General features: G+C 44.6%; 1 protein-coding gene across 1 annotated transcript in view; it reads left to right on the top strand.

Moving 5' to 3' along the window:
- MOCOS (molybdenum cofactor sulfurase) overlaps positions 1–3,842 on the top strand; it is a gene marked incomplete at its 3' end in the record, with an annotated part of 55,015 nt that extends 51,173 nt beyond the window's left edge. Inside the window, exons 14-15 of the mRNA XM_080714699.1 lie at positions 1,884–1,988; positions 3,690–3,842. Of these exons, the coding sequence (XP_080570825.1) occupies positions 1,884–1,988; positions 3,690–3,842 (258 nt within the window). The remainder of the gene's footprint in view (positions 1–1,883; positions 1,989–3,689) is intronic.
- Between the last annotated feature and the right edge of the window lie 10,775 nt (positions 3,843–14,617).

Below are 14,617 nucleotides of genomic sequence, written 5' to 3'. Positions count from 1 at the left end.
GGAGAAGGAGAGGAAGAAGAGGAGGAGGAGAAGGAGGAAGAAGAAGAAGAAGAAGAAAAAGAAAAAGAAGAAGAAATAATAATAATAATAATAATAATAATAATAATCCTGTGTATAGGTGTGGTGGTACTTGCCTGTTGTCCCAGCTACTTGGGAGGCTGAAATAGGAAAATTACTGAGCTCATGAGCTCAAAGCCATTGTGTCTCAAAAAAAAAGATAAAATGAAATAAATAAGAAGAAAAAGTCAAATATATTTGCATCTTTTTTTTTTTTTGGTGGTATTGGGGTTTCTGGAAACCCTTCTACCTCCAGGCTACACTCCCAGACCTATTTTATACTTTTTAAATTTGGAAACAGGGTCTCTTAAGCCAGCACGGCTGGCTTCGAACCTGAGCAATCCTCCTGTCTCCACCTCCCAAGCGTGGGGATTACAAGCGTGCGCTACCACGCCCGGCATGCATTTTATATATACAATAAAAGACTTACCTCTTGATTGCTAAGCTATAAGCTTTCTTTCTTCCTTCCTTTCTTTCTTCCTTCCATTCTTTCTTTCTTTCTCTTTCTTTCTCTCTCTTCCTTCCTTCCTTCCTTTCTTTCTTTCTTTCTTTCTTTCTTTCTTTCTTTCTTTCTTTCTTTCGGGTCTGGGGATGGAACCCAGGGGCATTCGACTTACGAGCTATACCCCCTGCCCTATTTTTTATTCTTTATTTTGAAACTGGGTCTCACTGAGTTGCAGAGGGCCTCTCTAAGTAGCTGAGGCTGTCCGCAAACCACGATCCTCCAGTTTCAGCCTCCCGAATTCTGGGATTACAAGTGTGTGCCACCACACCTGGCTAGCTTTCTTTTTTTTCAAAGTTAACATCTTTAGGAATTTTCTTTCTATAAAAGCATTAAAAGCTCATGGCAGACTACCAAATACAGAAGTAACACCATACATATGATACATGTTAAACAGCTGAATATGTGTTTATGTGTTTGTGTGTTGTGTGTAGGTATGCATACTTACACACATACACTTTAAAAATGCATACTAATAAAAATTGAGCTTCCTACTTACTTCACTTATAAAAAATGTTTCCTTGTTTTATTTGAAGATTTTTATGGATTAACTTTAATATTTGCATACTATCCATTATATATGTAACGTGGTTTATTTAGTCATTCTTTTCAATTATATGATGTTACCAGGTTTTCCCTACTATTAATTATGTGAGGAGCAATCTTTGTACTTAACTCTGTGTTTGTACTTCTGGTTTCTCTCTTGGATTAAATTCCTAAAAGTGAAGTTGCAGGTCAAAGGATATAGGCAGCTGGGCATGGTGATACAGTCCTATAATCCCAGTACTCGAGAGGCTGAAACAGGAGGATTGCAGGTTCAAGGTCAGCCTCAACAACTTAGAGAGGCCCCATTTCAAAGTAAATAATAAAATAGGTCTGGGGGTGTATCTCAGAGGTTGAAAACCCCTGAGTTCAAACCCCTGTAACAGAAAGAAAAAGAAAAAGACAAACATAGGAAGGTTCTCTCTCACAGTGGCCCAGAGCTGACTCATGGGGTTTCTCCGCATTGGCTGACTCAGATGCCCCTCAAGAAGCAGGATTCTCCTATCCAGCCCTTTAGCAGTAGCCTTTCAGGGGGTGCACACACCTTCATATTCTCTCTCTCTCTCTCTCTCTCTCTCTCTCTCTCTCTCTCTCTCCCCCCCTCCCTCCCTCCCTCTCTCCCTCCCTCCCTCTCTGATTCCCAGCAGTCATTGTGAGGCCGGGCATGCTTTCCGGCTCTGTGTAGTTAGGTGTTGGACATTTCTGCGTGCTTCATCCTTGCAATGCCAGAAGGTCTGGTCACTTTGATGACAGCACTGTCCTGTTCCATCTCACCCACCAGGTTTTGGGGCCTTGTCACAGATGCCAGATGATCTGCATCGACCAGAAAACTGGGCAACGGAACCAAGACATTTTCCAAAAGCTTTCTGAGAGTCGCGAGAGAAAGGTAAGTGTGATTGCAAAACACAATACCGTTGTATGATTTGGTGCATTATGGACACCAGAACTATACTGGGTAATTGTCAGCAGTGGAGGATTTGCGACATGTTCCAAAGCTGGTAGGCTGACGTTAAGGTCCTGACCTTGTCTGTGGCTCCATCTTATTTCCTATTCCGTCAATTCCTCACTTTAAAAAAATTACATGTATTTTGATGATCTTGGAGTTTGTTGAAGATATAAGGAGTATAAAAGTAAATAAGTGATTCTGTCATCCTGATTATTGTTTTCTACACAGCAGAGAGCTCATGAAGAGTAAATTGACTTACTGTGAGTAACGTAGCTGCAGAGAAAGACTCAGTGTATTTTATTCTGCTAAGCCTGTCGGTTCATCTTCTTGAGGGTTAAAACAACTAAATGCTGTTGCTATGGATTCCAGATCAGGAAAGCTGAACTTCTAGCATGTTGAATCGTTAGAACCATTTACTTTCACGCTCATGTTTTCTTTTGGGACTTTCTGTTTGTGATGAATTCCAGGAATCCAAGTAAGCCGTCATGTTGCAGAAAAAAAAAATTTCTTGAAAATCAGCAGAAAGAATTCAAACATTTAATCTACTTTAGACAATAAATTGGCAGGTTATTCGATGGTAAATGGTCTGTATTGTTTCTTCAAAAGCAGGGTTTTAGGGCTGAGGATACAGTTCAGTTGGAGAGTGCTTGGCTAGATGCTTGAGGCCTTGGGTTTAATTCCCAGCATTGGGGTAGAAGGGGGCAGGTTTTGTTTCATAGTATTTGATTTATATAAATCTCCCTATAGATATGGTCTGCAGAGCTGTTACATTTGAGTATCACGCTAACACGTTTGCCCGAGGACCTAGGGACCTGCCCCATGTAGGTTGCCTGGAGGAGGGGTGGGTGGACGGAGGTCCTTTGGTGCATGGAAGTGCTATTTCCCAGAACCACGGTAATTCTTATGTGCACAAGTCTTTTATTTTTAAATTTTAGAATAGTTTTAGATAGAAAAGTTGCCAAGAGAGTACAGAGAGTCCTGTGCACTCTTTACCCACATGCGCATGAATCCTAACTTGTCCCCAACCCTGGCCTGAGGCCTGGAAAGAGGCCCCACAGATGCTATCACTGGAGTCAACAGATCTGGGAGCGCCCTGTTCTCCCAGGGCTTCTTAATGGCCCACTTGCACTGATGGCAGACCTCGAGCAGACATAGAGAAGTCTTCATTTTGCACCTTCCATCTCTATTCTAGAGAAATTGGGGCACTTAATTTACTGTCACTTGTGCAGGGAAAGTGCAGAATTTTGTCACTGTAGTCCTCAGATAGCAATTACATTACAGGACAGAAAGGAAATCGCCCTGGCAAGGGTCAGAGACTGACCGCATAAAGAAGGTGCTCCTGCAGCAAATACAGAATATATGAGAAGGAGGGGAAAGGAACATCCTAACAAGAAAAGATGTGGGGACTGTGGGTGAGAGACACCTTGGAGGGAGAATCTTTGGGCCTCAATTTGGAGTCTTGCCGTGTCTGCTGCATTCTAACATGTAACATATGGTTGGTACCAAGTTACTTACACCCAGTTACTTGTCCCAGGACATGATTTTAGAGATCTGACTTTAGGTAACATTATGATTTACAAAGTTATCTTAGCCACTAAAGTAATCTCGCCTTTCTTGTTGCCCTTGTCATCTTGTTCGCAGGTGAACTTTGGCGTGTACCTGATGCATACGTCTTTGGATTTGTCTTCTCCACCTTCCCTGTCTGTGGGATCTCAGGTGTTCCCTGTGTTGAAAAAGAATGAGGAATGCCATCACTTACCTGCTTCTGAGAAACACCAGGATGCTATCCCCTGAATTTTGTCTATCAGCGCACATTAAAGTTTCTCTTCTACAATGGTCTCTACTATTATTAAGATGCCTGACTTGGTCTTTGGATAGGACAGTTTTTTTCCTGTGGAGTCAGTGCATCACTCGGCACTGGCTCTGCTCAGGAGAACAGTTCCGAGGCCTTGGGACTGAACATTGTAGCCACACCCAATGATGCTCCCATATGTATCTGAAGTATGATCAGTTGTAGTCAGATGAAATTTTTCTTTAAGATGCTATATTGCTATATTGCCCAGGTTGGCTTCAAAGTCCTGGGCTCAAGTAATAATCCTCCTGCCGCAGCTTCCCAAGCAGCCGAGAGTATAGATGTGCATCGGTTCTAGATAGAAAAAAATTGTGAAGCCAGGCATGGTGGCACATGCTTGTAATCCCAGCCTTCAGGGGTCTGAGACTGGAAGATTGCAGTTCGTGTACAGCCTCAGCTACTTAGTGAGGCCCTTGGAAACTCAGTGAGACCCTGTTTCAAAAATAAAAAAGACTGGCCGGGCGTGGTGGCGCATGCTTGTAATCCCCGCGCTTGGGAGGCAGAGACAGGAGGATCGCGCAGGTTCGAAGCCAGGCGCGCGCGCTGGCTTAGGAGACCCTGTTTCCAAATAAAAATGTAAAAATAGGTCTGGGAGTGTAGCCCGGAGGTAGAAGGGCTTCCAGGAACCCCAGTACCACAAAAAATAAATAAATAAATAAATAAATAAATAAATAAATAAATAAATAAAAAGCCGGGTGTGGTGGCGCACGCTTGTAATCCCCGCGCTTGGGAGGCAGAGACAGGAGGATCGCGCTGGTTCGGAGCCAGCCGCGCTGGCTTAAGAGACCCTGTTTCCAAATAAAAAATATAAAATAGGTCTGGGAGTGTAGCCCGTGGGAGTGTATCCCGGAGGTAGAAGGGTTTCCAGGAACCCCAGTACCACCACCAAAAAATAAATAAATAAATAAATAAATAATAAAAAAGACTAAGAAATAGGGCTGGGGTGTCACTTGGAGGTCAAATGCTCCTGGGTTTCATCCCTAGTATTGCAAAAAAAAAAAAAAAAATTTTTTTTTTGCAGTACTGGGAATTGAGCCCAGAGTCATTCTACCTCTGAGCTGTAACCCTAGGCCTATTTATTATTATTATTATTATTGTTATTATTATTATTATTTTAAATTTTGAAACAGGGTCTCACTATGTTGCTGAGGGCCTTGCTCAATTGCTATGGCTGGCCTGGAACCTGCAATCCTCCTATCTCAGCCACCCAAGTATTAGGATTACAAGCATGTACTACCACGCTCGTCAGATGATTTTTTTTTTTTTTTTTTGGTGATACTGGGGTTCCTGGAAACCCTTCTACCTCTGGGCTACACCCCCAGACCTATTTTATACTTTTTAAAATTTGGAAACAAGGTCTCTTAAGCCAGCGAGGCTGGCTTCGAACCTGCCCAATCCTCCTGTCTCTGCCTCCCAAGCATGGGGATTACAAGTGTGTGCCACCATGCCTGGCCAGATGAAATTTTTAATGGAGCTAACTGGACTCTTTAACCTACTCTTGGTTTTTATTTTACTAATTTTCCTTAGAAAAAATCTTTTGACTCTCTCTAATTCCTTTGTATTGAGGAAGGGAGTTCATGCCCACTGATCCTGAGGGTATGAGAAGGTGTCCCTCTCCTCCCCTGCACATGGCAGGGGTAACTTTGTGCTCAGGGACCCAGACTTATTGCTATATTCCTTGAGGGGAATTCCAACCAGGATATTTATATTTGGAGCAAAAGCACACCCCAGCAGCGCCTTTTTCTTTCTTTCCATCCTTGACTACCATCTTCATTCCTTCTGAGTTGATATATGAGGATGGCTCTCAGCACCAGCTGATGTACGTGGCTGTCATCCTCCCCACAAACCCACTGGATGGCATTGGTCCTTTTACCCAAGAGCTCCTAAATCCAAGTCAAGAGAGGAGCTCTGGAGTTCAGGGGTCCCCTCTGTATCACCTCTGACCAGTGCTCCTACAGCCTACAGTTAAACGTCCAGTGCTGTAAAGCCCACTCTAATGAAGGTACCTACCCCACTGAGTTTCTAAAAAGTTCCCCCTGTGCTGAGCGTGCAGCTTCCTCCTGTGGCTTCCAACCCTGCCATCTGGAGTGATGCAGGATCACCATGTCTACTCTGCATCTACCCAGCCGCTGTTCTGAGATCTGCTGTCCCTGTGTGAACCCTGGTCCCTTGACCCCTTCTACCTGCAGTGCTGCCTGTCCAGTCTCTTCCCATGCCCCAGCCACACTGCCCCTGGCACCACCTAGAGCCAGAGCCACTGTGTCTCCTGGAGCGCGGTTGTTTAGGGCGCCAGACTCAGGCTTCCCTGCCTCGGGGCTAAGAGCCCGTGGGGTCTGGGGTCACTCTGCCTCATTATCGCATTGGTAGGACTTTGCATTGCTCCCAGGGCTGTGCTTGGTGTGAGAAGTACACCTCATTCAGCGTCTCCTGGGGTCAATGAAAGAGGAGGCAGGCGGGGATAAGCCGGGGTTCTTATTTGGGATTATCTATGAACAGTTCAACCTCTTCTGAAACCGGCACTGCTGGTCACCCACATGGGCTTGGCCTCACCTGCACCGTGGGAGGGCAGTGCCTGCAGGGATGGATTTACCCGCCTGCTCAGGCCAGTGTCACGTGGAGCAAGCGACACTCAGATGACATCCTGCGGCATTTTCTAAGACCTTGTGCTGACAAAGGCAGCCCATTAAACGGGCTAGGAACCAAGGCAGAGCACATGCTCTGCAAAAATTTGACCATGTGCGTCCTGAACATATTTTCAGGTACAAAAGAGAAGAACATTTTGTTCTGCTCCATCCCACGTCACTTTTTGCAATAGATGGTTTTGTGTGACCAATTTCAGACATTTTAATGTTAAACTCTCTCCTGTGAGCACAACTACTTAATTACCCACTTGTTGTTATTGATTTAATGCCACTAGACCATAAGGTCAGGACTTGAGATCAGGACTAGTTTCTATTTGTTTAAACACTGTATCTCCAGTGTTGAATAGATAATAGGTGCTCAATAAAATTTGCTGACTGCATGGCTTTATTTAAAGTCATTGCCGGGCATGGTGGCGCACGCATTTGGGAGGCTGAGACGGGAGGATCGCAGTTCGCGGACAGCCTCAGCTACTTAGTGAGGCCCTCTGCAACTCAGTGAGACCCCGTTTTAAAATAAAGAATAAAGCCGGGCATGGTGGCGTATGCTTATAATCCCCACGCTTGGGAGGCTGAGGCAGGAGGAGCGCACGGGTTCGAAGCCAGCCTCAGCTACTTAATGAGGCTCTCAGCAACTTAGTGAGACCCTGTTTCCAAATAAAAAATATAAAAAAGGTCTGGGAGTATAGCTCGAAGGTAGAAAGCCTCTGGATTCCACCCTCAGTACCATCAAATAAAGAAGGAAAGAAAAAAAGAAAGAATAAAAAATTGGGCAGGGGAAGTAGCTCAGAGGTCAAATGCCTCTGGGTTCCATCCCCAAACCCGCAAAAAAAAAAAAAAAAAAAAAAAAAAAAAAGTCGTTGGCCCTGTTTTAAAATTAATTAAATTAATAAGTCTTTAATTGAATGTTACTGATTGTATTAATTTTAAATCAGACTGCTATCGTTTGTATCTGGATATTGCTTTCAAGGCCCACATTTTAAAGGCTTGGTTTCCAGCATGGCGTATTGAGCAGCGGCGGTAGCATTGAGAGGTGCAGCCTAGCTCTTTAGGTCCCCGAGGGCAAGCCCTCCCAAGGGAGTGGGTGGACCCAGCCTCTTCCTCACCTTTTGCTCCCTGGCCACGAGGTAAGCAGCTCTGCTCAGCCACACTTCTGCCTTGATGTGCTGCCTTGCTGCAGGCCCACAATTCATGGGGAAAATTGACTGTGGTGCAATGGCTTGAGATGTCTCCGTGGGTTCTTGTTCTTAGCTAGTTTAGAAAAAATAGCCAGAACTACACTGCTGCAAGCTTAAGCAAAATTTTGTTATTACAAAGGTAGAAAGAAGGGACAGGACAATCAAAGCCCTACGTTAGAGGGATGCAGTGGAGTAAGATACGGAAGTCTGTAAACACGTAACTTTAAAAAAAAAAAAGTATTCATTATCTCCTTCCTCCCATTCTGCTTAGCCAAAAGTCCTCTTTTCCCACCAAAGCAGGTGCGGGCCTGCCAGTTATCTTTGCTTGGTAAGCCTTTTCTGTTAGCCTTCTTTGTTCATCCTCACAGGGACAGACACTGATCAAAATGTGTTACTTGGTTAGCAAGGTCAGAGGCTGAATGGTAGAAGTCCACTTTGTTTTTTATTTTATTTTTATTCTTGAAGTTTAAAGTATGTATTGTCCCCCTGTGTCCTTGGTGAGTTCTCAGCTTTTCCTTATCTCTGCCTGCTAGAAGTTACTTACTATGCTGAAAACTTGTTTTATAATAAAGAAAAGAAAGACACAGAAACATAGTATGGACGTTTGGGGAGATATAACTGTTTTGTATTATTAGTAAGTAATATTGGGTTAATAGAGCTTGCTTTTTCATCTTTTAACTTTAGTCTAGCCGGGCGTGGTGGCGCACGCTTGTAATCCCAGCACTAGGGAGCCTGAGATGGGAGGATCGCACAGGTTCGAAGCCAGCCTCAGCTACTTAGTGAGGCTCTCAGCAACTTAGTGAGACCCTGTTTCCAAATAAAATAAAAAATAGGTCTGGGAGTGTAGCCCAAAGGTAGAAAGCCTCTGGGTTCCATCCCCAGTACCACCACCAAAATAATAACAACAACAACAACAACAATAATAATAATAATAATAATAATAACTTTAGTCTAAACTGTTGTAAGGTCTATATAATTCTTTTTCTATATGTAGGGGTCTGTGTTTCAACATTCAGTGTTCAGCTGGGTTAACAGCCAACTTTTAGCTGACCAAGGTCAATCTTGGCTGCAGCTCTTGGCTGACAGCTTAGATACAGAGAAAAAGATTTTATTGTTTTGGATAAGTTGGAAAACTTGTTCTTATTAGCAATTAATACTGCCCTTGTTAGCAATCAATACAAGCTCAATCCCCATCAGTGGATTGAAACCTCCCAAATGGTGAGCCAAATAACCCTTTTCTGTGTGTAAGTTGATTGTCTCAAGTATGTGTTATAGAATCAGAAAGCTGACTAACACGTAGACCCATGAGGGAGTTCTTGAAAGAAGGTGATGCTGGCCAGGGTCATTTCAGAGGGAGGCAGCGAGTGCAAGGGTGTGTGAGAAGTGGTGTCTGTGCAGACGAACACACTCCTATGCCTTTGTGTGATGAGAAGGGCTAGCAAAAACCCAACTGTTAAGAGTTAATGATTAATGGGGAGCCTGGGCATGGTGGTGCACACCTGTAATCCCCATACTTGGGAAACTGAGACAGGAGGATCACAGGGTTAAGACCAGCCTCAGCAATTTAACAAGACTTTCAGAAACCTAGCAACACCCTGCTTCAAAACAAAGCAAAATAAATAAATAAATAAATAAATAAATAAATAAATAAATAAATAAATAAATGGGTTGGGTGTATATCTTGGAGGTAGAATACCTCTGTGTTCAATTCCCAGTAACACACACATACACACACACACACACACACACACACACACACACACACGATTAATGGGGGAGAGGTATCCATAAGCTGGTGAAATTACACCAAACAAGAATCAAGAGCAAGAAAGTGATAAAAATCAGGAACGAGAAGAGTCACACAAAACGCAGAGATGTCCGAAGAGGCGGGGTTCTGAGCAGTGGATGCTGTGGGGTTTAGCAACAATGCAAACTTATCTGGATCTGACCAATTACAATGTTTGGAGATCAGGGCAGGGGCCAGAGCTGGCTTTTGACTTTGCTTAACAAAATTTTCTTTCTTAGAACACAACAGGAACCATGTGTCCTGACACTTTACCCAAGATACAGTTAACCTTGAATGCCTTGAGTAAGATTCCAGAATTTCCCCGTGCAACTAATAACATGTATCTTTCAATGCAGCCTTTTTTTTTTTTTTTTTTTTTTTTTTGGGTAGTTCTGGGGATCGAACCCAGGGACATTCTTTCTCTGAGCTACACCCCCATTCTTACTTTATTTTTTATTTATTTAATTTTATTTTTGGTGGTACTGGGGTTCCTGGAAGACCTTCTACCTCCGGGCTACACTCCCAGACCTATTTTTACATTTTTATTTGGAAACAGGTTCTCCTAAGCCGGAGCACGTGACTGGCTTCGAACCTGCGCGATCCTCCAGTCTCTGCCTCCCAAGCGCGGGGATTACAAGCGTGCGCCACCACGCCCGGCACCATTCTTACTTTATTTTATTATTATTTTTTTATTTTGAAAGAGAGTCTTGCAAAGTTGCTGAGAGCCTTGCTAAGTTGCTGAATCTGGCTTTGAACCTGCAATCCTCCTGTCCCAGTCTCCCAAGTGCTGGGATTGCAGGCATGCACCACCACGCCCGGCTCAGAGCAGCCTTTCCTAAAGTTCATTTCACTCTGCTCTGTGCCTCAGTGAAGAAACTACATGCACATCCCTCTCTCCAAGATCCTCATAAGAGCTCAGCCCTGGCCTGGCAGCTTGTTGGAGCTAAGAGCGCCTTCCTCGGCCCTTTGAGATCTCGGCTGTAGGTTGCTCTGAGCACCATGCTGCCTGCCTGTGGTCTTCTGCCGGTCTTCTCCCTTGCTCTGGCCAACATATCCTAAGGGATCGCTGTGCTTGGTGCTGGGGGGCAAAGACCCACTTTCCATGGTCCCTGCCTTTAAGGAGCTGAGTGAGGGGCCCCTGGAGCAGCCGACATGTGAGCAGAAGCCACTAAAATAATCTAGTCCTTAATTATACATCTTTTCTATCTTTGTCATTTAGAAATTAAAGTGAAACATTTAAAAAAGCATTTAGACACTGAGTTTGGTCCCTCCTTTAAGAAAGATCATATAAAACCTGTTGAAACATGGCCTCTGCTAAGAAGTCTCAGAGGAATAAAAATGCTTGTGTTGAATTTATAGCAACTGGACCCTTTTAACATCTTTGCTTATGGTTCAAATTAGCTGGTTGAAAAATAAAGGTACTTGGTGATTCTGGGTCATAGTTCCCTCAGCAGTGTTTGGTTCTCCCTGTGAAAGCATTATGGCTTCCCACCCTGCTGCCATAAAATATGGAAGAAAACAGCGGACTTAGCGACAGTGGCAGAGCAGCTTGTCGAAATCCTGAATGCCTAGGTAAGGCTCGTACACAGCTGTGTGTGGTGACACACACCTGTAATCCCAACACTGAGAGCCTGAGAAAGGAGTATCCTAGGTCCAAGCCCAGCCTCAGCAACTAAAGAGGGACCCTCTGCAACTTAGTGAGACTGAGACCCTGTTTAAAAATAAAAATGAAAATGGCTGGAGGTGTAGCTTGGAAGTAGAATGTCCGTGACCTCAATCTCCCTTAAGAAAAGCAAATACAAGACAGGTATGGTGGTGCATGTTTATAATCCCAGTATGTGGGAGGCTGAGAAAGGAGGATCACAGCTTCAAGGAAAGTCTCAGTGATACTCTCATTAACCTACTAAGACCCTATTTCCAAATAAAAATAAAATAGGTCTGGGTCTCGGGGTGTATCTCAGAAGTAGAATGCCTCTAGGTTCAATCCCCAGTACTGAAAAAAAGCTACTATATAAAAATTATCTATCTATCTATCATCTATCTATCTATCTATCATCTATCTTCTCAGTACTGGGGATTGAACCTAGAGGCATTCTCTGAGATATACACCCAGACCTATTTTTTTGTGTGTGTGGTGCTGGGGTTCCTGGAAGCCCTTCTACCTCAGGGGTATACTCCCAGACCTATTTTATACTTTTTTATTTTTGGAAACAGAGTCTCTTAAGCCAGCATGGCTGGCTTCAAATGATCCTCCTGTCTCCACCTCCCAAACTCTGGGATTACAAGCGTGTGCCACTACGCCTGGCTTTACACCAACACCTATTTTTATTCTTTATTTTGAAACAGAGTCTGACTAAATTGCAGAGGCCTCACTAAGTAGCTGAGGCTGTCCTCAAAGCAAATCTCCTGTCTCAGCCTCCCAAGTACTGAGATTACAAGTGTGCACCACCTCACTTGGCTAAAATGTATACTTTTAACACATTAAAAGCATGCTTATATTCTTAATAAAATTTGTTGATACTTGTTCATATTTATGAATGATAAAATGAGCCAGGCACCCTGCTAAATGCTTTGCATAACTTTAATTCTTTCAATATCCCTATGGAATAAATATTAATATCTACTTTTTTGTGGTATTGGGGGTGGGACCCAGGGGCTTTTCTACCTCTGAGCTGTACTTCCAGACCTATTTTATATTTTATTTGGAAACAACGTCTCACTAAATTGCCGAGAGCCTCACTAAGTAGCTGAGGCTGGCTTCAAACTTGTGCGATCCTCCTGTCTCAGACTCCCAAGTGCAGGGATTACAAGCTTGCGCAACCACACCCAGCTAATATCTACATTTTGCAAGTGAGGAAACAGGCTGGTGGAGGCTAAAGGAGCCATTGTAGATCAGGGAACTTGTACAAAGCAGAGTCAGAGTTGAGCCCAGGCCTGCCTCTTCACTGATGAGATAAGCTGGTGAATCATTATAATTGGGGGCATTGTTCTACACACTTTACACATATTAAATTATTTGCTTTGTTGTGGTACTTAGGATGAAACCCAGGGGTCTTCCTACATCCAGGCTACACACCCAGACCTATTTTATTTTTTATTTGGAAACAGTTCTCTGTAAGCTGCTGAGAGTTTCACTAAGTTTCCGAGGCTAGCTTTGAATCTGTAATCCTCTTGTCTCAGTCTCCTGAGTATTGGGATTAGAAGAGTACGTGCCGCCACGCCCAGTTTATCTGCTCTTCTTCAATGAGTATATGAGGAATCTACTGCTATATCATCTCTATTTGGAGATGAGAAAACTGAGGCCCAGCGGGGTGAGTCACTTGTCCCAGGTCCCTGAGTTGGTAAGTGGTGAGACTGGGATTTGAACCCACGTCTTTAACTCAAGTGTCCATGCTCCGCTCACCCTGCTCACAGAAGCCACTATGGCCTAATGAACAAATTGCTTTACTTTTGATACTCTATAAACATTACAGAAATGAAGATTGGTACGCGGCTTGCTCACGAGCTATGGTGGCCACTGCACTGCCCATTGCACTGCACGGTGGGGGTAGGAAAGCAAAAGCCACCGTTCCTACGTTTGGGAAGCTTGGTGGTTTGCACAGCCTGTCACAGGCTGTGGTGCTCTGGTGGTGGTCCAGGGGGGTGGGGTGTCAGCCAGCTCTCCGTTGCTGTGACCGAGATCCCTGACAACAGCGTACAGGAGGCAAAGCTCATTTTGGCTCAGCGTTTCATAGGCCCTGGCCCAGGCTCCACTGCTTCAGACCTGAGGTGAGGCAGGGCATTGTGCAGGGAGGTGTGGTGCAGGCGAGGCCGTTCATCTGCTCCAGAACACCTCCCAGTGACCTTTATCCAGCCTTCAGCTGGCATCAGATTAACCCGCTGGTGGGGTCAGAGCCCCTTCCCCTAGCCTTACCTGAGAGCCTTGCGGCACCAGGACCATGCTTTAACCTGAGTACATCTAGGAGTGACGAGGGCAGTCTGGGAGGAAGGAAAAGAGACTCCCACAAAGATGTACAGCGCAGTGCCATCCCTTGGGGGTGACAGGAAGCTTTCTAAACTTAAGCTTCCCTGTCCACTTCCACCCACCACTGTCTCTGGTCTGCAGAGTCTTCGGCAGAGGAAGAGAGGGCTTTCAGCTGTGCTGAGAGAAGTCAGGGGCCGGAGAGCTGGTTCCAGTGGGTGGCATTTGCTGTTTAGAGTCATCCGGCCTTGAGCAGAAGAAGCCATCAGGAGCCCTGTGCCCCTCCTCTCTCTGCTTCCCTTTATCCAAAAAGGAACTGCTGAGATCACAGGCCACAGGGATCCACTGATCCACTGCGGATCCACTGATCCAGAGATCCACTGCGGATCCACTGATCCAGAGATCCACTCCTGACCTGAGCACTGGCTGGCAGCTGAGGAAGATCCTGCCAGCGACCCTAGCAGCAGCCCAAACCATCAGCTGGCACACAGTATTTTGAACAACTCAGATCTCTGAGGGAGAGGCCAGGGCTCTTTCTGCCACAAGGAAGCATTCGCGGTGCCCTTGGAAGCAAGAGGAAAGCTGGGACCTGCCCGGGCAGCCTCTTCCATCCCCTTTTGTGATGATAGAATTAGCTTCTGCATATTTCACCTTGTAAACTATGGCCCAAATTAAAATCCTGGCAAATGCTACCCTGTATGAAGTCTCATCTGAAAAGTGAGGAAAACCCAGTACTTAGAGAATTGCTTAAGAATTCAATGAGACATTTTGTAATTAGTACAGTATTTTAAAATTATGGCTGAGTAAGTCACGTCTACTCCCTGGTGGCAGCACTAGGTAAATGCAGATTTCGTTTCTTCATGAGGCTGAAAACTAGTTCGAACTGGTCCAGTAGATCTCGGCAGGACCGCAGACAGTACTGCACAGGACCGCAGACAGTACTGCATTTCTGACTCTGTCTGGCTTCCTGAATAAACCAGTTCTAAAAGTTTTTTATTATTGACTTTGGAGTCCTTTAAAAGTTATTTCTAGCCAGGCATGGTGGCGCATGCTTGGAATCCCCACACTTGGGAGGCTGAGACAGGAGGATCACACAGGTTTGAAGCCAGCCTCAGCTGGTTTAAGAGACCCTGTTTCCAAATAAAATATAAAA

The sequence above is a fragment of the Muscardinus avellanarius genome, assembly GCF_963383645.1.
Source record: "Muscardinus avellanarius genome assembly, chromosome: 17".
NCBI classification, from domain to species: Eukaryota; Metazoa; Chordata; class Mammalia; order Rodentia; family Gliridae; genus Muscardinus; species Muscardinus avellanarius.
The sequence above is the reverse complement of the archived record's forward strand: the minus strand, read 5'-3'. Positions and strand labels throughout refer to the sequence as shown.